The sequence below is a fragment of the Chiloscyllium plagiosum genome, unplaced genomic scaffold, assembly GCF_037043375.1.
Source record: "Chiloscyllium plagiosum isolate Xiang-an unplaced genomic scaffold, Cpla_swu_hap1 HiC_scaffold_48, whole genome shotgun sequence".
In the NCBI taxonomy this organism is placed as follows: domain Eukaryota; kingdom Metazoa; phylum Chordata; class Chondrichthyes; order Orectolobiformes; family Hemiscylliidae; genus Chiloscyllium; species Chiloscyllium plagiosum.
The window spans coordinates 8,741,763-8,762,293 of NW_028270186.1; the positions used below are offsets into that span (position 1 = coordinate 8,741,763).

At 46.7% G+C, this 20,531-nt stretch overlaps 1 protein-coding gene across 2 annotated transcripts in view; it reads left to right on the forward strand.

Moving 5' to 3' along the window:
- The first annotated feature begins 2,999 nt into the window (after positions 1–2,999).
- LOC122542971 (leucine-rich repeat transmembrane neuronal protein 4-like) overlaps positions 3,000–20,531 on the forward strand; it is a 183,205-nt gene continuing 165,673 nt past the window's right edge. The window contains exons 1-3 of one of the 2 annotated variants that reach the window (XM_087984192.1): positions 3,000–3,098; positions 3,818–5,346; positions 11,141–11,868. In XM_087984192.1, the coding sequence (XP_087840318.1) occupies positions 3,095–3,098; positions 3,818–5,346; positions 11,141–11,173 (1,566 nt within the window). In that variant the 5' untranslated portion in view covers positions 3,000–3,094 and the 3' untranslated portion in view covers positions 11,174–11,868. Of the gene's footprint in view, positions 3,099–3,817; positions 5,347–11,140; positions 11,869–20,531 lie in introns of those variants that run through there. The other variant, XM_087984191.1, reaches the window with a different exon arrangement.

A 20,531-nucleotide genomic window follows, 5' to 3' on the forward strand; every position in this document is an offset into this window, starting at 1 on the left:
GCTCCATCCCAGGGAACAGGCTGATGAATTTCTTCTGCACCCCCTCAGGTGCAATCACATGGTTCCTACAGTGCAGTGATAAGAATTGTATGCAGTACTCCAACTGTGGCCTTACCAAAGTTCTGCACAGCTCCAACATGATCACCTTGCTCTTAGAATCTGTGCCACGACTGATAAAGGCAATCCTTTATGTCTTAACTCCCCTATTAACCTGTCCTGCCACCTTCAGTGATCTCTGAATCAGAACCCCAAGATCCCTCTGTTCTTCTGAGCTTCTGTAGTGCACTTTCCATTCACTGAGTACTCCCTTGTTTTGTTCCTTTTTCCAAACTGCAACACCTCACACTTACCAGGATTAAATTACCATTGATTCCCTTCTTCATAATCTCCCTGACAACACCCCCACCAAAAAAAACAGATGTCAACCAAATTGCTCCAGCCCTGTTCCCAACATTGCGGAATCCAACTGAGACATTAAAAATATGAGACTTTTTTTTTAACAAACAACATATCTTTTTTCCTGCACGTTCCAAAACACTGAGCCTGTATCGATAAAGTGCTACTACTGTTCTAGGTGAGGGCAGGAAAGACAAGACAACCACTATAGACTGTCTACCGGGCAATCTGTGATCTTTGATAAACGCTGAGGAAAATTCCAAATGCAATTCCGGAATAGAGGCGTGGGGATCTGCTCAGGAACAGACCAGGGCTGATATTGGTGGCACTGTTCTAGTGCCCTCCTGTTAACCATAATCCTGACCTTCCACTTGCCCCAACAATCATGGATCAGAACTCTCCTGCTCTCCACCGTCGTGATTCTCTCTCCGTCAAACTTGCCCACACCTTCAACAGAAGTGAACACTGGGTCTGAAGCCATACCACCAGGACAGAAGCGCCGAAATGGACAACCAATAAATCACTCGTTGGGAAAAAAAAACTGGTCAATTCTTTCAATATCGCCCATCCCAGAAACTCCTGAACTGCTCGATCAACGAGTAATGTACCCGGACCCAGACCCGAGAGGACTGGGTATAAGTGTGTGTGTGGGACCAGGAGGTTAATGTACCTTCAAGATCAATTGGCGATAAGGAGGGGCGGTTGGTTAAAAAATAATTAAAACCACTAAATTATCATCCCTTTATGAGTTTGCACTGAGGATCAATGAATGGATAGAAACAGGTTAAAACTCTCGAAGACACAACATACAGTTATCCCGAAAGTATAGGAAAGTCACAAGTGCACACATCATACATCCGCGTGCATACTGCGAAATGAATGAAGACAAGAGCTGAATTGAACGACAGAATGCTACAGTGAAAAATGATTTATATGGAATAATCCTCAAGGCAGGGACAAATCAAAGATTTGTTTTTGTTTTGTTTTTCAAAAAGTTTTAAGATCCGAAGAGTGTCGGCGCTGGAAAGGAAGTGGGTTGAGTTGTTCTTTGAAATAAATGGGATGAAGGCGGGACGGGGCGGGATGGGACGGGGGTGTGGGTGGGGTGTTTTATTTTGGTGAAGGGATGCTGGGGAGATTTGGTTCACAAGGTACGCCTATCTAGAGCAGTCGCCCCAGATCGTGTGGTATCCCCAGCGTAAGTCATCAGGGAAACTGGAACCGGCAAGATAAACATGATATTTGGTCCTCCCTCTCTCCCTGTCGCCCTCCATGTCTCTCTGTCTTTCTCTCTCTCTCTGTCTCACTTTCTGTCTTTTGCACACCTCGGCCTCCAGAAAACACCAGACCCGTCAGACACAAGATTTTTGCTCAGCGCCCTTGTCACTTCCTCTGATTATAAATCTTCCCTTCCCTCCTCAGACCCGAGGCACAATCCCGACCCCCCCCCCCCCCCCAACCCTCAAAGCCCATCCCCGAGTCTCTCTGGGTCAAAACTCCACAGAACACCCTTTCAAACCCCCACCGCCCCCTCAGGACGACAACAAATAAACCGTGCCCCTCCCCTCCGGTCCCGTAATCAAAAGGAGACCTCCCCCCCCCCCCCCCGGCCCCCCAAATCTCTGCAGGAAACTGAATAAAGGGAGGGATGCAGCAAACACAAATAGTCCTTTGAAATGTGAGAGATGACTCCGAGAACTGTCACTTTTCTGACACGACCAACATCTTTCACCCCTCCCCACAACACACACGCACACAAGCACCAGCACTGCTCCTGTTCTTGTCTACAAAGTGCGCTGTGAAGACACACACATTTGGGGTGGTGCACAGATCACATTTCTGTCTGCGAAATCCGGAGAGAGAGAGGGAGGGAGAGGGAGAGGGTGGAGGGGCTGGTGGACGGTGTCTCAGAACAGCGCGTCAGGACGGACTCCTGGAACACGTTGGCGCACTGTGTTTGGGAAGGGCTACTGGTTGGTGAGTGTGTGAGTGTGTGTGCGTGTGTGTGTGTGTGAGAGAGAAAGAGAGAGAGTGTGTGTGCCTGCATGTGTGCGCGCCTGACTGCTGAACTTACAAACTGCTGTGTCTGAGAGAGAGAGAGGACGGGGGTAGAGGGAGGGGAATTGGAAGCAGAAGACAGGCACACACACAGACGGGGGGGGGGGGCAGGTTGTGGGTTGGGGGGGGTGGTGGTGGTGGGGGAGAGAGAAGGGGTTTGGGGGTGGTGGTGGGGGGAGTGCGGTTGAACGTGAGGAGCAGTAATTTCACATGGACCAAGGAAGCAGCCCGGCTCAGCCTTCCCCGAGCCGGGAATGGGCGGCCGGCGGCTACGGGCCAGACCTTTGAAGGCAGAGGGAGCTCACTTCGCCTCGCCCCGCCTCGCATCCGCTCTTCGGTCGGGCCATGGACTCACGTCTGCCCGGATTTCCCCTGGTGTGAGGCGGGCAGGAGGCTAGAATGCAGCGTACTGTCTGAGGAACCGCGTGTGTGTGTGTGTGTCTGGGTGGGTGGGGGGTTGGGGAGGGGGTGGGGGGAGGGAGGGAGGGAGGAGGGGGGGGGGTGAAGAACCGGGTTTTAGTTTGAGTGGCTGGCTGGGTTGGGGGGGGGGAGGGTGGGGGGAGTGTGGGGGTAAACATTTGAATTACCGGCGAGAGTCAAGCGGAAACGCAGAAGGAAGGAAAATAGGACCAGGAAAAGGATGGGTGAGTAAGCTAAGTTCATTTCACCGCCGCCCACCCTCCCTCTCCCTCCCCACCACCCTCCCAACACACTCTAAACCCCCCTACTTCACTCCCCCCACCCCTCCCACAGCCACCAGTGGCAGGATCTGAACGTCAGGTCTGAGCACTGATGAACACTGACATCTGTCAGGCAATGTGTCAGTCGAACGTTCGGGAGGCTACCTGAATGAAGCGCAAGACGTTTTCCGTTCTGCTGCTGTTGTTTTTATTGCACCGAAAAAGAAACGGGCCGACTGCGGCGCACGGGGGTGGGGTTTTGGGGGTGAGTTTGTGTCGGTGGGAGAGGGGGGTGGAGGGTTAAATCGGGAGACTGTCCACTGAACTGATTGTTGTTTTGTTTGAAAAAGGTTAGAGAGAGAGAGAGAGAACTGCGGGCGCCTGTAAATCAGAAACAAGAGCAGAGGAAGGGTCAGTCATTGCCCCCCCCCCCCCCCCCCCACCCCCCACCCCGTGGGAACTCTGCTTTTCCTCCACACAGGCTGCCAGACCTGCTGAGCTTCTCCAGCAATTTCTGCTGCTGATGCGCTGTCACTCACTGGTTAATTTCCCTCTCTAATCGCTGGCTTTTTTTTTTCCTTTTTCACCATTCCCCTTCCTCCCCCCCCCCCCCCCCATCCTTCCCCACCCCCCCCCCCCCCCTCTCCCCACCTCCCCACCCCCCTCCCCCCACACACCCTCAGGTTTCCACCTGGAGAGACGCCAGAGAGCCACCTTGCTGTGTGTGGCCGCGGTGTGGCTGGGAGCGCTGTCCAGTGCTGAACGCGTGTGCCCCCGGACGTGCAGGTGCGATGGCAAGATCGTGTACTGCGAGTCTCAGGCTCTGCAGCAGGTCCCGCGGAACATCTCCGCAGGCTCCCTCGGCCTGTCCCTCCGCTACAACAGCGTCCGCTCGCTGCGCGCCCACCAGTTCTCCGGCCTCAACCAGCTCACCTGGCTCTACCTGGACCACAACTACGTGCACAGCGTGGACGCGGACGCCTTCCGCGGGATCCGACGCCTCAAGGAGCTCATCCTGAGCTCCAACAAGATCACCCGGCTGCCCAACGCCACCTTCCACCCGGTGCCCAACCTCCGCAACCTGGACCTGTCCTACAACAAGATGCACGCCCTGCAGCCCCCCCAGTTCAAGGGGCTCCGCAAGCTGCAGAGCCTCCACCTCAGGTCCAACTCACTCAAGGCCATCCCGGTCAGGGTCTTCCAGGACTGCCGCAACTTGGAGTTCCTGGACCTGGGCTACAACAGGCTGAGGAGCCTGGCACGCAACGTCTTTGCCGGCCTCATGAAGCTCACCGAGCTCCACCTGGAGCACAACCAATTCTCCAAGGTCAACCTGGCGCACTTCCCCCGCCTGGCCAGCCTGAGGACCCTCTACCTGCAGTGGAACCGGATCCGGGTTTTCAGCCAGGGCATCTCCTGGACGTGGAGCTCCTTGCAGAAGCTGGACCTGTCCGGCAACGAGATCCAGGCGGTGGCGCCAGGTGTCTTCCAGTGCGTGCCCAACCTGCACAGCCTGCACCTGGATTCCAACAAGCTGACCACCGTCAGCCAGGAGACCCTCAGCTCATGGGCCTCACTCACCACCATCAGCCTCTCGTCCAACATCTGGGAGTGCAACAGGAACATCTGCCCGCTGGTCAACTGGCTCAAGGACTTCCAAGGCTACCGAGTGGACAGCGCCATGATCTGCGCAGGGCCCAAGCCACTGCTGGGCGAGAATGTCATGGAGGCAGTCGACCGCCATGCCATCTGCTCCGGGGCCCCGCCTCCCACCACCCGCAGTCCGTCTGGCACCCGGACCACGCTCAAGACGGCAGCCCCGCCACCAACCAGCGCCGTCAGTGTACCACCACCCACGGCCACCACCACTGGCCTCCCCACCAATGAATCGCTCCCGGAATCAGAGCACGACCTGGAGCCCATCTCCTTGCACAAGATAATCGCGGGCAGCGTGGCCCTCTTCCTCTCGGTCACCATGATCCTGCTGGTCATCTACGTCTCCTGGAAGAGGTACCCGGACAGCATGAAACAACTGCAGCAGCGTTCGCTCATGAGGAGGCGTCGGAAGAAGAGGGAATGTGAGAGGCAGATTAACTCACCCCTTCAGGAGTATTACGTGGACTACAAGCCAACTAACTCAGAAACCGTGGACGTACTGGTGAATGGAACAGCAGCGTGCACATACAGCAGACCCGTCTCAAGGGAATGTGAGGTACGAAGTATTTGTGCTCCTATGACCATTTTTATCTCTGTGGGTGGGGAGAAGGCAATGTTGTTTCTCTATTTTGTACAGAGCCTGTTCTTTTGTTGCCAACTTGTTGTTGTTGAAAGTACAATGGACCAGGTTGCCAGTCTGCATCAGGCCCTTTCAAATGTACGTAGCACATGGCAAGGTGCAAGTATCATCTGGATTCGGTTGGCAGTGTAGTGTCAGGGTAGGTAATTCAAGAAACAGTCGGCACTTGTGATTTCTCACGAATAGTCTCAATAGAACTGCGCTAACCATTTTCTGCAGGTGGGCAATAGAGCAGAAATGATGCATTAACCAATGAAAAGACTGTTTGGGATATTACTATAAATTCATCTCAACCATCTTCTCAAAAAGTGGCCACAGCTCTTTACATCCAACCTATAGGCCACTGCAACCATTCCTAATGAGGATATCACACCAACATGGAAAACTGAAATAGCCCATGGTTAGTGTCTTTCCCAAGTCTTCCATTAAAAAGCTTCAGTTTTGACCGAGTTTGCACACAGGCAGAATCTGCACAGAATCCTACAACTCACTCCCTGCATGACTCCATCCCCTCTCCAATCGACCTACGCTTGAAAATATGTTCACAGTTTTCTTCAGGCACATGTCTGTCAATTAGTAGCCTGCCTGCCTCATTAGTCATTTATTATATACTACAGCAGTGGGCCATTCCAATGGTATTTCCACAACAATTATCAAAAGGAAAGAGCCTTATCCTTTTCATGCAGATCATTTACTTGCCAATTCTGTATCAGAAGGATTTTATTTTAAAATAAGCCAGTAAGTTGAGCAAATGCATTTGTTCAGTTTCATTGAGGTGAACTAAATTCACCAAGCCCGTCCTGTTGTTTTATATGTTTCTTTTCTAACGACAACTAGATCAGTCTCCCACAGATGCAGTGCTCTGACAACTGCTCCAGGCTTGGTACTCAGGTAATTCACTGACAAGTTGCACCGATTTATGAGGGAAGTCATTGATTGGACATTGCATCTGCGTATTTGTGTTGTTCCCTTATCAACTCATATATGAGGTGATGCATGGCAAAATGAGCAGAAAATGGCTGCCCCAGAGGCTTCGTTGTGTTACCCGGTTTTAAAATAGATCAAAAGGGTCCTCAGTTTAAGTCCCTGATCGATGAGAGCATGGTTAACACAACAGCTATAGTTAGTCTGCCTGAGCTGGGAAGGGGAAGAAGTCAGACAGTCATACAGCACAGAAACAGACCCTTTAGTTCAAGTGATCAACATTATCCCCACCAACCCCCTCCCCACACCCCCCTCCCGGTTCTGATGACTGTCCAATGACCCTACACACAGAATCTCAGTTGTGAATGTTGAGTCCAGTGTAATCAAATAGTGTCCTCCATGGTTTAACAGCAATCAACTTGACTTGTGTTCAGCATTCTCCCAAAGGAAGGGTTTAGTGATCAATTCACCTTTTGGTATTATCAGTGACCCGGCAGTAATGTAGCAACATCACGAGCACCAGGGCTGCAGCACCCCAGCAGCAGCTCCTTACAGTCACTCACCGGAAGCAAGACATATGTCATTTACATCACAAATAAAAGGGGCTACAATCATCAGATGTGTCAGGAATATTGACCAACGCAATAGGACAATCTCCTGATCCTCATACACTCAGTATCTTTTAAACATTTCTGAATAAACACACAAGACAAGGTCCGAATGAAGCATAAATGCCGACAGCGACTGGTTGAGCCATGTGGGTTGCTTTTGTGTTGCATAAAATGGGCTGAGTATCCTCTTTTTGAACTGTAACACTTCTGCGATTCTCCCCACCCTTTTTGAAGGAAATCAGAGGTGGTCAACAAATGGTGGCCTAGCAGAAATCCCCACAGCTTCCACCCGTTGACTCCATCTACACTTCTCGCTGACTCAGAAAGGCAGCTAACATCGTCAAAGACCCCACAAACCCTGGTTATAATCTCTTCCAACCTCTTCCGTCAGACAGAAGACACAAAGGTTTACCAACACGTTCAAGAGTAGTTTCTTCCCCGCTGTTATTAGACTTCTGAATGGACCCCTCAAATTTCAAACCTAATGTTGATCTTGCACCTTCTTTGCAGCTGTACCTTTGTATTCCTTGCCCTGTTGTAGCACCCGATGATCTATGTCATGATCTGCCTGGAACCTCACGCAAAACAAAACTTGTCGCTGTACCAAGTCAAAACAGGTGCGTGGTGTTCCCGCACACCTGATGCCCTTGCGGTCCATCCAATTTCATTCTTTCTGTTAACACTTTGAAAGCAGGACCATACAGTGAGTGGCTGATGGTACCATTTTACAGGTCATAAAAACAACCAACAGCAATGTTGTGGTTCTGGAGACAGACATATGCCAGACTGAGTAAGTGTGGCAGATTTGCTTCCTTGAAGGACACAAGACTCTAAGATCAAAAGAAATAGGAACAGGAGTGGGCTACCCAACCCCTCAAGCCTGCTCCAACATTTACTACTATTGTGGCTGATTTGGCATTTTTCTCATCTACTTTACTGCCCTTTCTCTGTGACCCTTGATTCCCCGACTGATCAATAATCTATCTATTTTATTCGGCCTGAAATAAAATTTTCCTAAAACTTTTTGTTTCACATGTGGAGGCATTGCTAGCTCAGGCAGCACTCTATGTCCATCCCGAATTGACCTTGAGAAGGTAATGATGAGCTGTCAGCTTGAATTGCCGCAGTCCATATGATTCAGTACACTCACTGTGGCGCTAGTGAGCTAGTTGCTGAATTTTGACGAGTGACAGTGGAGGAACAGTGAGGTAATTCTAAGTCAGGACGGTGCACAACTTGGAGGGGAATTTGCAGATGGTGGTGTTGCAATGGATCTGCTGCCCTTGTCCTTCAAGATGGTGGATGTCATGGGATTGAAAAGTGTCATCAAAAGGATGGTGATGAGTTGTTGCAGTGCACCTTTTAGATGCTATACATTGCTGCCACTGTGCATTGGAGGCAGAGGAAGTATATGTTCAAAATGGTGGTTGGGTGCCAATCAAGCAGGCTGTTCTGTCAAACTCTTTGAGTATCATTTGAGCTGCATTCACCCAAGAAAACACAGTGAGTATTACCATTGTTCTCCTTCCTTGTGCCTGGCAGATGTTTGGCAGGCTTTAGGGAGGCAGGAAACGTGTCACATACTGCATAATTATGAACCCCAGAACTTTCCTTGTAGCCACAGTATTGATGTGGGATGGTCTGGTTTAGCTTCCGGTCAACAGTAACCCCCAGGGACTCAGAAGTTTTCGAGTGAAGAGCAACTCAGTTATTAAGAGTAACTCCCTAACCCAGGAAAGATGTTGAAGCAGGTGGAATCAGAGGGGTCAAAGATAGACATCTTGCTCGAGTTGTGATTGCTTACAGAGTGTGAGTGGGTTGTTTGACCATTTCAGATGCCATGCAGTCAGCCAACAGATACAAATAAGTTGCCTATTAACCACATGCAGTCTATTCTCTGCTCAAAGGATATTTCCATGTATTTTATAAGGGGTGGGATTGAGGGCTGAGGTAAGGAGGTAGTTTGAGTTGACTATTCCTAAAATAATGGATTTGTGGTTCTCATTTGCGGGTATTTGAGAGGTCTTCCTAAAGTTTGAGATAACCAATTATAATCTCAAATTTGTTCAGTCTTTTGGCTGGTAAATATTCCGTGCTTTGTGCTTATGACAGTGAATCAATTGGACAAATATTTATTCTGTTAATACACACATTCCTTCATAAAGAAAATGTGGTTGATCATTTGAACAATGCCTGGCTATTTTGGCTTCATCAGTCTGAGCTCAGTGAAAACCTTGAATTCAAGTACATTGAATATATTTATAGCTGAAAATGTGTGAATAACTTTACAGAAAGATGGTTATTTCCCACTCTCAACAGCAAGATGCCTATAATTTACAAGCATCTGTCAATCAACTATTATTCCCACTTTTGACTCTAAGTGTTGCAGGTTAATCACGTTCCCTCCCTTTTCAGCCCTGTGCAATGGTACCTGTATGCCTGTGTCTCAATGTTTTGGTCTGTGCATTCTTGCATACTGTGATCCGCCTGTACTGCTCGTAAACAAAGCTTTTCACTGTCTTCAGTACACTTGATAATAAATAAATCAATCAGTCCTGGAGTACCTAAGAAATAGCTTTAGAGCTATCACAATGTCATTGCTGTATCTCAAATTCAGAACCATATACCAGCTAATCCCTCAGCAATGCCATAGGACAGCACACTGTTGATGAAAATTTACAGAGAACTTCTGACATTTGCCATCAGGAAACTCAGTCAGCCCATCTTCAATTCAGCTGCCCAAAGCTTCCAGAAGGAGGCACAATTTCAATCCAGTAATTCCATGGTAAGTCTAGTACAGGAAAATTGGGTTACTCTGCACAGGGCTCGGTGTACACAGCTACCACTCAGTATGCATGGTGTGGTACACAGCAGAAATTCCCACAAACTAGCCCGAGTTACTTGCTATTTGCCAGAACAGGAATGCAGGTGTTAAAATTGGCCTTGCATTCACCAGGGTCAAATGAGCCCAGGGGCATCCTCATGTGGCTTCTGCCTTTTATTGAGAGGCTGATGACTCTGGATCCTGGCTGAAACTTAGACACAGCTACAACCCCTCCCATGGCAGAAGAACTGACCAATGCCACTTGTTTCAGCTCACTCATGAAGAATGAACACCTGGGCGAAATGGTCAGGAGCCAGTGATTGATATGTCAGCCAGACTCAAAAAGAATGGGCTGAGATAAGGAGAGGAAAGGCCAGAGATAATTCTGCCAAGAGAAAATCAAAGTTGAAATGTCAGCAATGAGGCATTCCAACAAGTCATGTTTATTCAGTGCTTTGAATTATTCTGATTCTTGGTGATGCTTAACCCAATTGCAACTGCATCCCCTTTAATATGCTGTTTAAATATTGAACTCCTTGGTTAATTCGTATTATTCCCTTGGTATATTATGCTGCATCATGATAAGCTGCACCAGAACCACCAAAGCTGGGAGTAATTTTACATTTTAAACCTTTATTTGTACATATTATTCCTTGTGTTCATACAAAAGGCTCTTGTGACTGAACACAGTCCATGCTCCCACATAAAATGGTCTTTAACAAGCGAGCTTTTTTTTCCCAAACTGAATATCTTTGCTGCTGCAAATGGGCTTTCTGTTGTTAGCATGCTGAGGTTCCTCTCCACTGAGCCGCGCACGAGATTGCTTCCTGATTATTCAATCAGGAGAAAGCAACATGCAAGTAGAAAGAAAAGTACCTTTGAAAAGGCGTACTGGGGGTCGGGGGTGTGGGTTTCACTATTGAGCAAAGCATTACTTATGAAGGAGGTATAAAGAATTGTTCGGTGCTCAATTAGCTGAGGGATGGTGGGCCACACATCACAATTGTATTGTCACCTTCAGACAACTCAGCAAGGATTTCATGACAAGGTGGTGAGAGATTTCCCTGCTGGGTTGAAGAGCACACAAATTTACCATGCTCCTGGGTCGTCTTGTGCTGGATGCCTACAAGCCAAGAAATGATGCTTTGATACATTCGATGAAACAATGCGAACACCAGATCCACCCCCCACCTGCTCCCACAAACCCGCAGCATACTTCCAGCCCCAACCCCGTCAAAACCTGTGCCCTTTACAGAATAACTCAATTTCTGTGCTGCAGAATGAGGGCCTTCAGCCCGTCATGACTGGTTGCCCAAATAAGCACTTTGACTCACTGCCAATATCGTTACAGGTTTATCGAAGCATTTTAGGATGCAATTCCTAATTTGCGACTGATCAATTTTTGAGGGAGGGGTTCTGCGGCTGGACATAACTTCAATGGAATCTCTCCAGAATGAAAAAAGGGAAGACTGGAGGGAAATTTAACTTTGAAGATTCATCTGAGATTCCCTGAAATGAAGCAAGTATGAATGAAGACCACTCTGAAATTGATTGTGGCAAGTTTAAATATTAGGTTCCTCATGTTTCTTCCGCAGTGTCCCTGTTGCAAGTTTTTATGAATAGGTTCGAAAAAATTAATTGGCATTTTGGGATTTCATTGACAAGTTTCATTATTCTGCCGAAAGGTTTTATTTTTATTCCAGGCTGGGAAAAGCAGCAACAAAAGCAGAAATTGCTGAAAAATCTCAGCAGGTCTGGCAGCATCTCTGTTTCTTCCAGCAATTTTTAAGTTTGTTTCTGATTTCCAGAATCCACGGTTCTTTTTATTTTGGGAGGGGAGAAAGCACCATCTATTTCCCACTTTGTGGCTCAGAATAAGGTGTTCACTTCTCAGCTAAGAAACATTTCTGTTCCCTTAAACCTTCATGAGATGTTGACAGCAGTTAAAGTTTCAAATCCCTAAACCTGAGGAGAAACCAGAGCTGTTAAGAGTTAATCACATTGCTGTGTGTCTGGAGTCACATGTAGACCAGATCAGGTGTGGACGGCAGATTTCTTGCCCTAAACTAGCACAGATGAGACCGAGTGACTGTTGATGGTAGTTTCATGGTCACTATAAAATTTCACAGGATCCCTATAGTGTGTAAGCAGGCCATTCTGCCCATTGAGTCTACACCGACCCTCCAAAGGGCATCCCACCCAGATCCACTGCTCTACCTAATAACCCTGCATTTCCCATGGCTCAGCCACCAAGCTTGCACATCCCTGGACACTATGGGCAATTGGCCACGGTCAATTCACCTAACATCCAATTGTGGAATGAATCCAGAGCATCCAGATGAAACCCACACAGACACAGGGAGAATGCGCAAACTCCACACAGATCGTCGCCCAAGGTAGGAATCGAACCCCAGTCCTTGACAATGTGAGGCTGTAGTACTAATCACTGAGCCGCCATGCCACCCAAATCTGAAACTAGCTTTTAATTTCAGGTTTTAAGAATTGAATAGGAAATTCCAAAAACTTCCATGGTGAGATCTCAATGCAGACCCCCAAAGCATCAGCCTGGACAACTGCAGGGCTAGTCCAGTGACATATCCAAAACATCACTGAAATCAAAGATGCCAAGACTGTAAAGATTGAGGAGCTCCAACCAATTTACATCACAGAGAAGTGACACCAAATCTGGATTTTGCAAGATTGTGGATTGAAGGAGGCAAGGACGAGATTAATTCGAGGTAGCTCCATAATGGAGACTGGCACTGTTCTGAAACTGGGCTGAACAAATTCATCTCAGTGAGGGTTTTTTTGCAGGGCTCACCTCTTAACTCGCCTCTGGATTTGATCGCCAAGCCCAGAGGTCAAAAGACAGGGCGATGCACAATCCATTTGCACACTTGCTCCAGAGGATGCCCTTGATAGATTGCACTGACAGAATTTCACTGGCCTCCGGGAAGTGGAGGCGGGCAAGTTAAGTTTGTGGGGAGCCAGGATAGACTGGCTTCTTGACCGTTTCCTGCAATTAGGGAGTCTTGTTGGTTGGTGACAGCTCCACAGGAAGTAGGTCATTGTCATGGAAAAGGCAGCAATCTTGGCTTCCGGAACCCTAATTGTTACGATTAGTGAAAGACTAAAAGAATCAAGAAGATTGCCAGGAAGCAAAACTCAGGGTTTTTTGAGTTTGAATAACAGGAGACACAAAGACAAAGCTCTTCCGCGTGCACTCATCAGGACTGAATCACAAGAAAACCAACCAAGACAGGCAGCACGTTTTATTGCAAGGAAAAGAAAAAATACTAGAATTCAGAGCTGGAGAGAGAGCAAGCTCATGTTCTGATGACTCTTAATCAGATCTGGGAGTTATCTTATGCTTCAATCTTGCTGAATACAAGAGGAAAGGCCACGCCATCATGTCTGCTTTGAGCAATGTTTAAACTTTGTACCGTCACACAATGATTTATACTTGAAGATTAATGTGTGATGCAGGTGTTGGCAGGTGATGGGACTTGGACTACGAGCTTGAAGCTGAGGACAACCACTACTGAAATGTGCCTTGAGCAAGGTTGGAGATTGTAAGATCCTTCTCCTTCCCCTCCCCACACACCTCAATGACGGTGCATTTATCCATTGAGGAAGACTGAACTGCTAATTTGGTGCCTCCATGTTCACCTGTTACAGCCAGAGTCAAAACTAGGATTGGCGAAATCCTTGATTCCTGGAGGGGGTGAGCTTGGAGGTCAGGGGGCCACTGAATAAGGAGGGGCGATGGTGTACACCTCCATTAGAATTATGTCCTGGGAGAGAAGGCCCAAGGTTAACCTCCCCCCTGTCAGCTGATGTTCAAATGGTCAATGAATGACCACTTTGGGGCCTGATCACAGTGCTACTGGCACTAGCCCAGCTGTCACCAGTGTCTAAATGGGGTCAACCTGTATGGTCAGCTGGCCACCCTCAGGGGTGGGGTTTCCTCAATCAAAGTCCATCAGTGCTTGACTGACTGACTCAATATCACGTCTGAGGATGTCTGTTGGGAGCCACCCTCAACCCCAGAAACCCGTGACCATGAATCGGTTTTCTCCACTAGTCCTGGGGGTCTTCTGGACACCTGATGTTCTGATGTTGCTCTTGAGGCAGCAGATAAGGACCTACTCAGTGACATTATTGAGTGTAACAGCTCATGACCTCTACCGGGTTGGCCGTTCAAGCTGGGTAGGATATCCGCCTCCTCTGGTATTGGTTCCAGAGAAAGACCAATCAGTCATCTCACCAGTGCCTGACTGATGTAGAGTTCAGTGAGAGTTCTCTGGAAAATGTGAAGTAAAGGGGTTAATTGTACCTTGCCTCTCAGATTACCTGTTGGGAATGTACATTGGGGGCTGTGTCAGAGCAAAGACATGGAATCTGTAGGAATGTCCTTTCTTAGTCTGCCTTGTATATAGATACGTTTGATAAACTTTTCTGATTGATTACTTTAACTTTACCTTACCTGAAGGACATGCAGGTGCAGATCTCTCACCTGATCTCCTGACAAGACCCCAGGTGCCTGAACAAGATTCCGCTCAGTGATCTTCCTGATCACCTTGGAGAGATGCACTTCTTAAAAACTAGTGGAAGTATCCCTGGGTATTCACCCAAATCAGGTGCTGCTGATGAGGGAAACAGCAGTGTAGTGGGAACATCACTAGACGAGTAAACCAGGGCTGGGCAAACGTTTGGGAAGAAGGGGTTGATGTGTTACCAAATCAGACCATGGCAGATGGGGAAATCTCAGTTCTCATGAAGGAGTTCGATATAGTTCTTGGGGCCCAAGGGTTCAAAGGAGTTGGGTTGAAAGTAGAAACAAAGGCACTGAGTTGGAAGATCAGCCATGATTATACTGAATGGCGGAGCAGGCTCAATCAGCCAAATTGCCTTTCACAGATCGTATTTCCAACGTCTTTATGATCGGTTAGCCTCCTAACCCTCATGAGCTGAATCACTCAGTCCAGTTAAAGCGAGAGGTGTCCATGAAATTGGACTGCCGTCCTCAACTGGTGGTGATTGGGAAACCAAATATAGCCTTGGTCCCCAATAACTGTTCAACAAACACTGTGGTCATGTGTGCATGTTGACACAGATAAAGGAAGGCATGCATTTATACAAAGCATTTCACATTCTCAGGATGAACAAACAAAGCACTTTAGAAGTAATGAAACTGTTTTGAAGAGTAGCGATCAATCCGTTGAGACCCACACACGGTAAGATGAAGCACAAAATGCAACAGCTCTGTATCGCAGTGAGCCAATCACTGCCTGACAAGAGGGAGATAAAGGCAGAGAAAATCTGAGGTCGTTGAATAATGCACAAAGTAGAACTGAAATCAGAGCTTTGGCTCAGCAAATAATTTTCATCTGCAAAAGTAAATGATTGACCAGGTCTCATTTGGTATGCTTGTGAGATAGACTGTTTTCACTTCCCATTACTATTTCCCCATAAATGTAATCAACTAAATCTATTTTAGTCAGGCAATCCATCTCCTCTCAGTTAATGGAAGCAAAGTGACATGGTACATTCAGAAGGACCCATGGACAATCTTGTATAAATGTATTCTGACAAATAACTTAATTTTTCATGTCACTTATCCAATGGGATTTTATTTCCATTTCTATATATTAAATGGGTGTTTAAACATATAGAGCTGATTGTTCAATGTCTTTACTCATTAACAACAGAGAATGCTCTTCTCATTTCTGATGCATAAATTCTGCTTCCCGCTATCATATACCCAAGGACTGCTATTCTGCCCAATATAAACAGGAGCTGTTATTCTTCACAATAGACACAGGGGCTCTGATTCTATACAATGTACACTAGGGCTGTTATTCTATATAATACACACAGGGGTTATTGTTCTTCATAGTATAGATAGAGACTTGTTCTTTACAGCATGCAAGGGGGCTGTTTTTATTTCTCGGATTTCAGGGACAGTTATTCCATTTAAAAAAGTGGAATTATTCTCCCATATATACAGAGACTGCTGTTTGTTCATAATCTGCACTGGAACGTGTTGTGAAATGAAACTGTTTATCTCTGATACTGAATCATCCTGTGCAGCAGCTATTCTGTGTGATCAGATCAGGAGCTGGCCCTGCATTTCCCTCCGCAGTAAACACCGAGCACACTATCAACACAAAATGACAGAACGAGAGTAAAAAACAAGCAGATTATGATCTCCTATCATTTTCAAGCTTCGGAATAGCAAATATCAGTCAGCAACCACTTTTGAAACAGGAAAGGAACTTGTTGTTGATGGCACTGACAACAGCTCGACCAGCCCCGTGAGTCTTATTCACTCATGGCATTGATGAACCAAATGCAGTTTCCTCACTTGGATTTTAAATCAGGGCAGCAGGTGCAAATTGAACTCTGCAGCAGTAGATATTTCCCATCCAGCCTGCCACTTCTACCTGGAGAGAGCAGGTTGGGCTGTCAAACAGCCAGGATACTGATGAAGGTGATGGTTCTGTCACTTGCCACATCTACTCTTTTTCTCCATTGCCATTGTGAATTAACGGCAATTTACCAATTAAGCCTGACCCTCAGGATAATTTTCACACATGGCATCTACATATTCTTTTTTTTAAACATTCTCGCATGAGATGTGGGCATTGTTGGCTAATAGTTTATTACCCATCTCTAGCTGTTGTATGACAGCATGGAAACGGACCCTTCAGTCCAACCAGTCCATGCTGACTACAATCCCAAACTAAACTAGTCCCACCTGCCTGTGCTTGGCCCAAACACTTCTTATTCATGTACTCATCCAAATGTCTTTTAAATGTTGTGACTGTACCCACATCCACTACTTCCTCTGGCAGTTCATTCCACACACAAACCGCTCTCTGTGAAAAAAACAATTACCCTTCATGTCTTTTTAAAATCTTTCTCCTCTCACCTTAAAAATATGCCCCCTCACCCAGCCTATCCAGCCTCTTCTTATAACTCAAACCCTCCATTCCCAGCAACATCCTGGCAAATCCTTTTTAAGACCATAAGACCATAAGACATAGGAGTGGAAGTAAGGCCATTCGGCCCATCGAGTCCACTCCGCCATTCAATCATGGCTGATGGGCATTTCAACTCCACTTACCCGCATTCTCCCCATAGCCCTTAATTCCTTGTGACGTCAAGAATTTATCAACCTTTTTGAACTCTCTTCACTTGATAATTTGCTTCCTCTAACAGGATGACAAAAAGTGGACATAGTAGTCCAGAAAAGGCCTCACCAAGGTCCAGTACAACCTCAACATAACATCCCAACTCATATATTCAACGGTGTGTGCAATGAAGGCAAACATGCTGAATGCCTTTTTAACCACCTGTCTTTATGTGATGCAAACATCAATGAACTGAAGAAGGTGGTGGCAAGTTGCTGATGTGTTGTCCTGTGACAGCATTTGGGGATTCAGCCTCTTGAACCTCTTTGATTCAATTCAATTTTGACTGATTTGTACCTCAAGTGCAATCAATTGGTAGATGAACTTATTCCGAAGAGTCATGTTGCACTCAACATGAGCACTGTTTCTTCCTGCACAGATGATGCCAAACCTGCTGAGTTTCCCCAGCATGTAATTTTTTAATCCCAGATTCTAAGGGTGGCAGAGAGCAAAATGAAATGTTTTGAGGTAAGAGGGCAAAGATTTAAAAGGGACCTGAGGGGCAACTTTTTTATGCATGTATGGAATGAGCTAGCAGAGAATGTGCTGGAGGTGGTACAACATTTAAAAGATATCTGGATGAGTATGTGAACAGGAAGGGTTGAGAGGGGCATGGGCTAAATGCTGGCAAATGAAACTAGGTTAATTTAGGATATCTAGTCGGCCTGGACGAGTTGATCCAAAAGGTCTGTTTTCGTGCTGTCTAACTCTATGAGTCTTTGACCTCCAGCATACACAGTAATTTGCTTTTCATTAGCCAACCATGAATCTTTATATTGCACACTTCCAGGGGTTCCTCCATTGTTGACATCCTCCTACAGCATTTCCTTGGACCAAGTGTTTCCTGAGTAACATGCCAAGTGACCTGAGCTCTAATTGTATATTTTCTGGGAAATGGCCTCCGTATTTAGCTTTCAAAAGCATCAAATATTATAAACACCTTGATCAATCACTCCTCAATCATGTGTACTCAACATACATTATAACACTGCATAACTTTACCTCTGATGTGGAGGTGCCAGTGTTGGACTGGGGTGGACAAAGTTAAAAATCACACACCAAGTTACAGTCCAACAGGTTTATTTGGAAGTACAAGCTTTTGCAGTGCTGCTCCTTCGTCAGGTAGCTAGTGGGGCAGGATCATAGGACACAGAATTTATAGCAAAAGATCAAAGTGTCAGACAACTGATGCGATGTGTTGAACAAACCTAGATTGCTGTTAAGTCTTTAATCACTTAGAATAGGTTACAGGTTTCAATTCATTAATATCTAAGTCCCAGAACTTCTTTCAAATCACATTCCTGAAATAACTTAAAGTTTCATTAAAAAAAAGGTGATATCTCAGCTCAGACAATGCACTAAAGGTGTGAGGTTAGAGTCTGTCTGTATTCCAATCTTGAGTCAGACCAGTTCTATTCCCAAAGTAGAAATTTATAAAATGTCACATGGACTGATTGCCTACAGATTGTGTGTTTTTCGAACAAAGTAGAATGTATCTGCAAATACAAGTCTGCCAATGCAAATTCACCCCGTAGACTTACATGTGTGTGCATGCGTGTGGGGGTGAGTGTGTGTGTGTGTATACGCAAGTGTGATGGAGTATATGCATGTGAGAGGGTGTGCACATGATTGTGAGTGTGTGTGTGTGTGTCTGAGAGATTGTGCGTATGACAGAGGGTCTGCGTGAGTGTGATCATGTGTAAGAGTGTGTGTGCATGTGTGTGTACAGTGTAGTGGGGTCACCGGTCGTGTGACACAAAGCCAAGATCCCAGTTGCGGCCATCCTCATAGGTACTGAACTTGGCTATCAGTCTCTGCTCGGTGACTCTGCATTGTTGCGTATCCCGACCACCTTGGAGGGCGGTCAACTGAAGATCCGAGGCTGAAAGTCCTTGACCCCTGAAGTGTTCTCCAACTGGGAGGGAACCTCCCTGCTTGCCAATTGTTGCGCAGTGTCCATTCATCTGTTGTCTTAGTGTCTGCTTGGTCTCACCCATGTACCATGCCTCGGGGCATCCTTGCCAGCAGCGTATGGGATAGACAACTTTGGCTGAGTTACAGGAGTATCGGTCTGACTCAAGGTCGGAAAACAGGCAAACCCCCTCACACCTTTAATGCACTATCTGAGCTGAGATGACACTTCTTTTTACAAATCCTTAAATTATATTGGGAATGTGACTTGAAAGAGGTTCTGGGATTTACATATTAATGAATTGAAACCTGCAACCCATTCTAAGTGATTAAAGACTTAACAGCAATCTAGGTTTGTTCAATACATCGCATCAGTTGTCTGACACTTTGATCTTTTACCATTAACTCTGTGTCCAATGATCCTGTCCCACTAGCTACCTGACAAAGCTTTACTTCCATATAATCCTATTGGACGATAACCTTGTGTTGTGTGATTTTTAACTTTATCGTTACCTCAGTTGGGCTCTTAGTGGATTAACGTAAAGAAGCCACTGAAGAGAAAATTAGGTAAACATATGATGTAGAGAGCACTTGTGGTGCAGTGGTAGTGCCCCTACCGCTGAGCCAGGAGGCCTGGGTTCAAGTCCCACATGTTCCAGAGGTGTGTATTAGCATCTCTGAACAGGTTGATTGGCCAGTGTAGCATTCCCATGTGATGGACAAAGGAATAGGAGTAAAGACTTAAACTGTTCAGCTTGTTTTTGAATGACACATTGTACATCTTTGGAAGTTGATGAGCTTTGGGTTCAGAAAGGAACAGGCTGACAGAACAGATTCGCCCTGGTGTCTGTCCACTGGCGGAGTCTGCAATAAACAATGGCTAGGTCAACTTGTCACTGTCTTACAAGACGAGAGATGCTCTGTCATTGACCTGAGGGTTACCACACCTTAGGTGAGGAGAAAATGTTGAGAAGGAGAACCCTGCACTGTAACCGCAGCAGGTGCAGGGATTGAACCCACGCTGTTGGCATCACTCTGCATTGTAAACCAGCCGTATGCCTGACTGAGCGAAATTGACCCCCTCTGGACACTGACCATCAGTCACCCAGAATATCCTGCCTGACTCTCCTGGCTTGCTTCCTCACACCTGAAGGAGATGTGTGCGGGAGAAATAAAGGGAAACCACAAGAAAGGAACGTCAGGCTCATTCTGCCACTTGCATAAACCATCCACAAGCCCCGGGCAGCAGCATCTCCAAGAGAATACAGGAAGATGCACCAGCCAAATCACACCCAAAATAAAAACCCTGCGCCATGTTTCTCCAATTCCCTCGGGAAGTCAAGCAAGCTTTGGAGACTGTGGCTCCCCATGACTCAGCAAAATCTCAACTAAATAGAAACCACTACCCACATTCACCCTCCCTCTCACAAACACCCCCTCGACTACCCATCCACCTTAAAAGTTCACTTCTAAAGACCGCAGGAAAGCGATACTCATCTTGTCTTGGGAGAAATTCACTCCAGAGGCTGATGCATTTCTGAAAACAAATCATTGCTGACATTGAGTCAATTTGGGGTCTGAAGAATTGTTTTTCTTCTCAGATGAGAGGTCGTCTTATTTGCCCAGTCTGTTTTG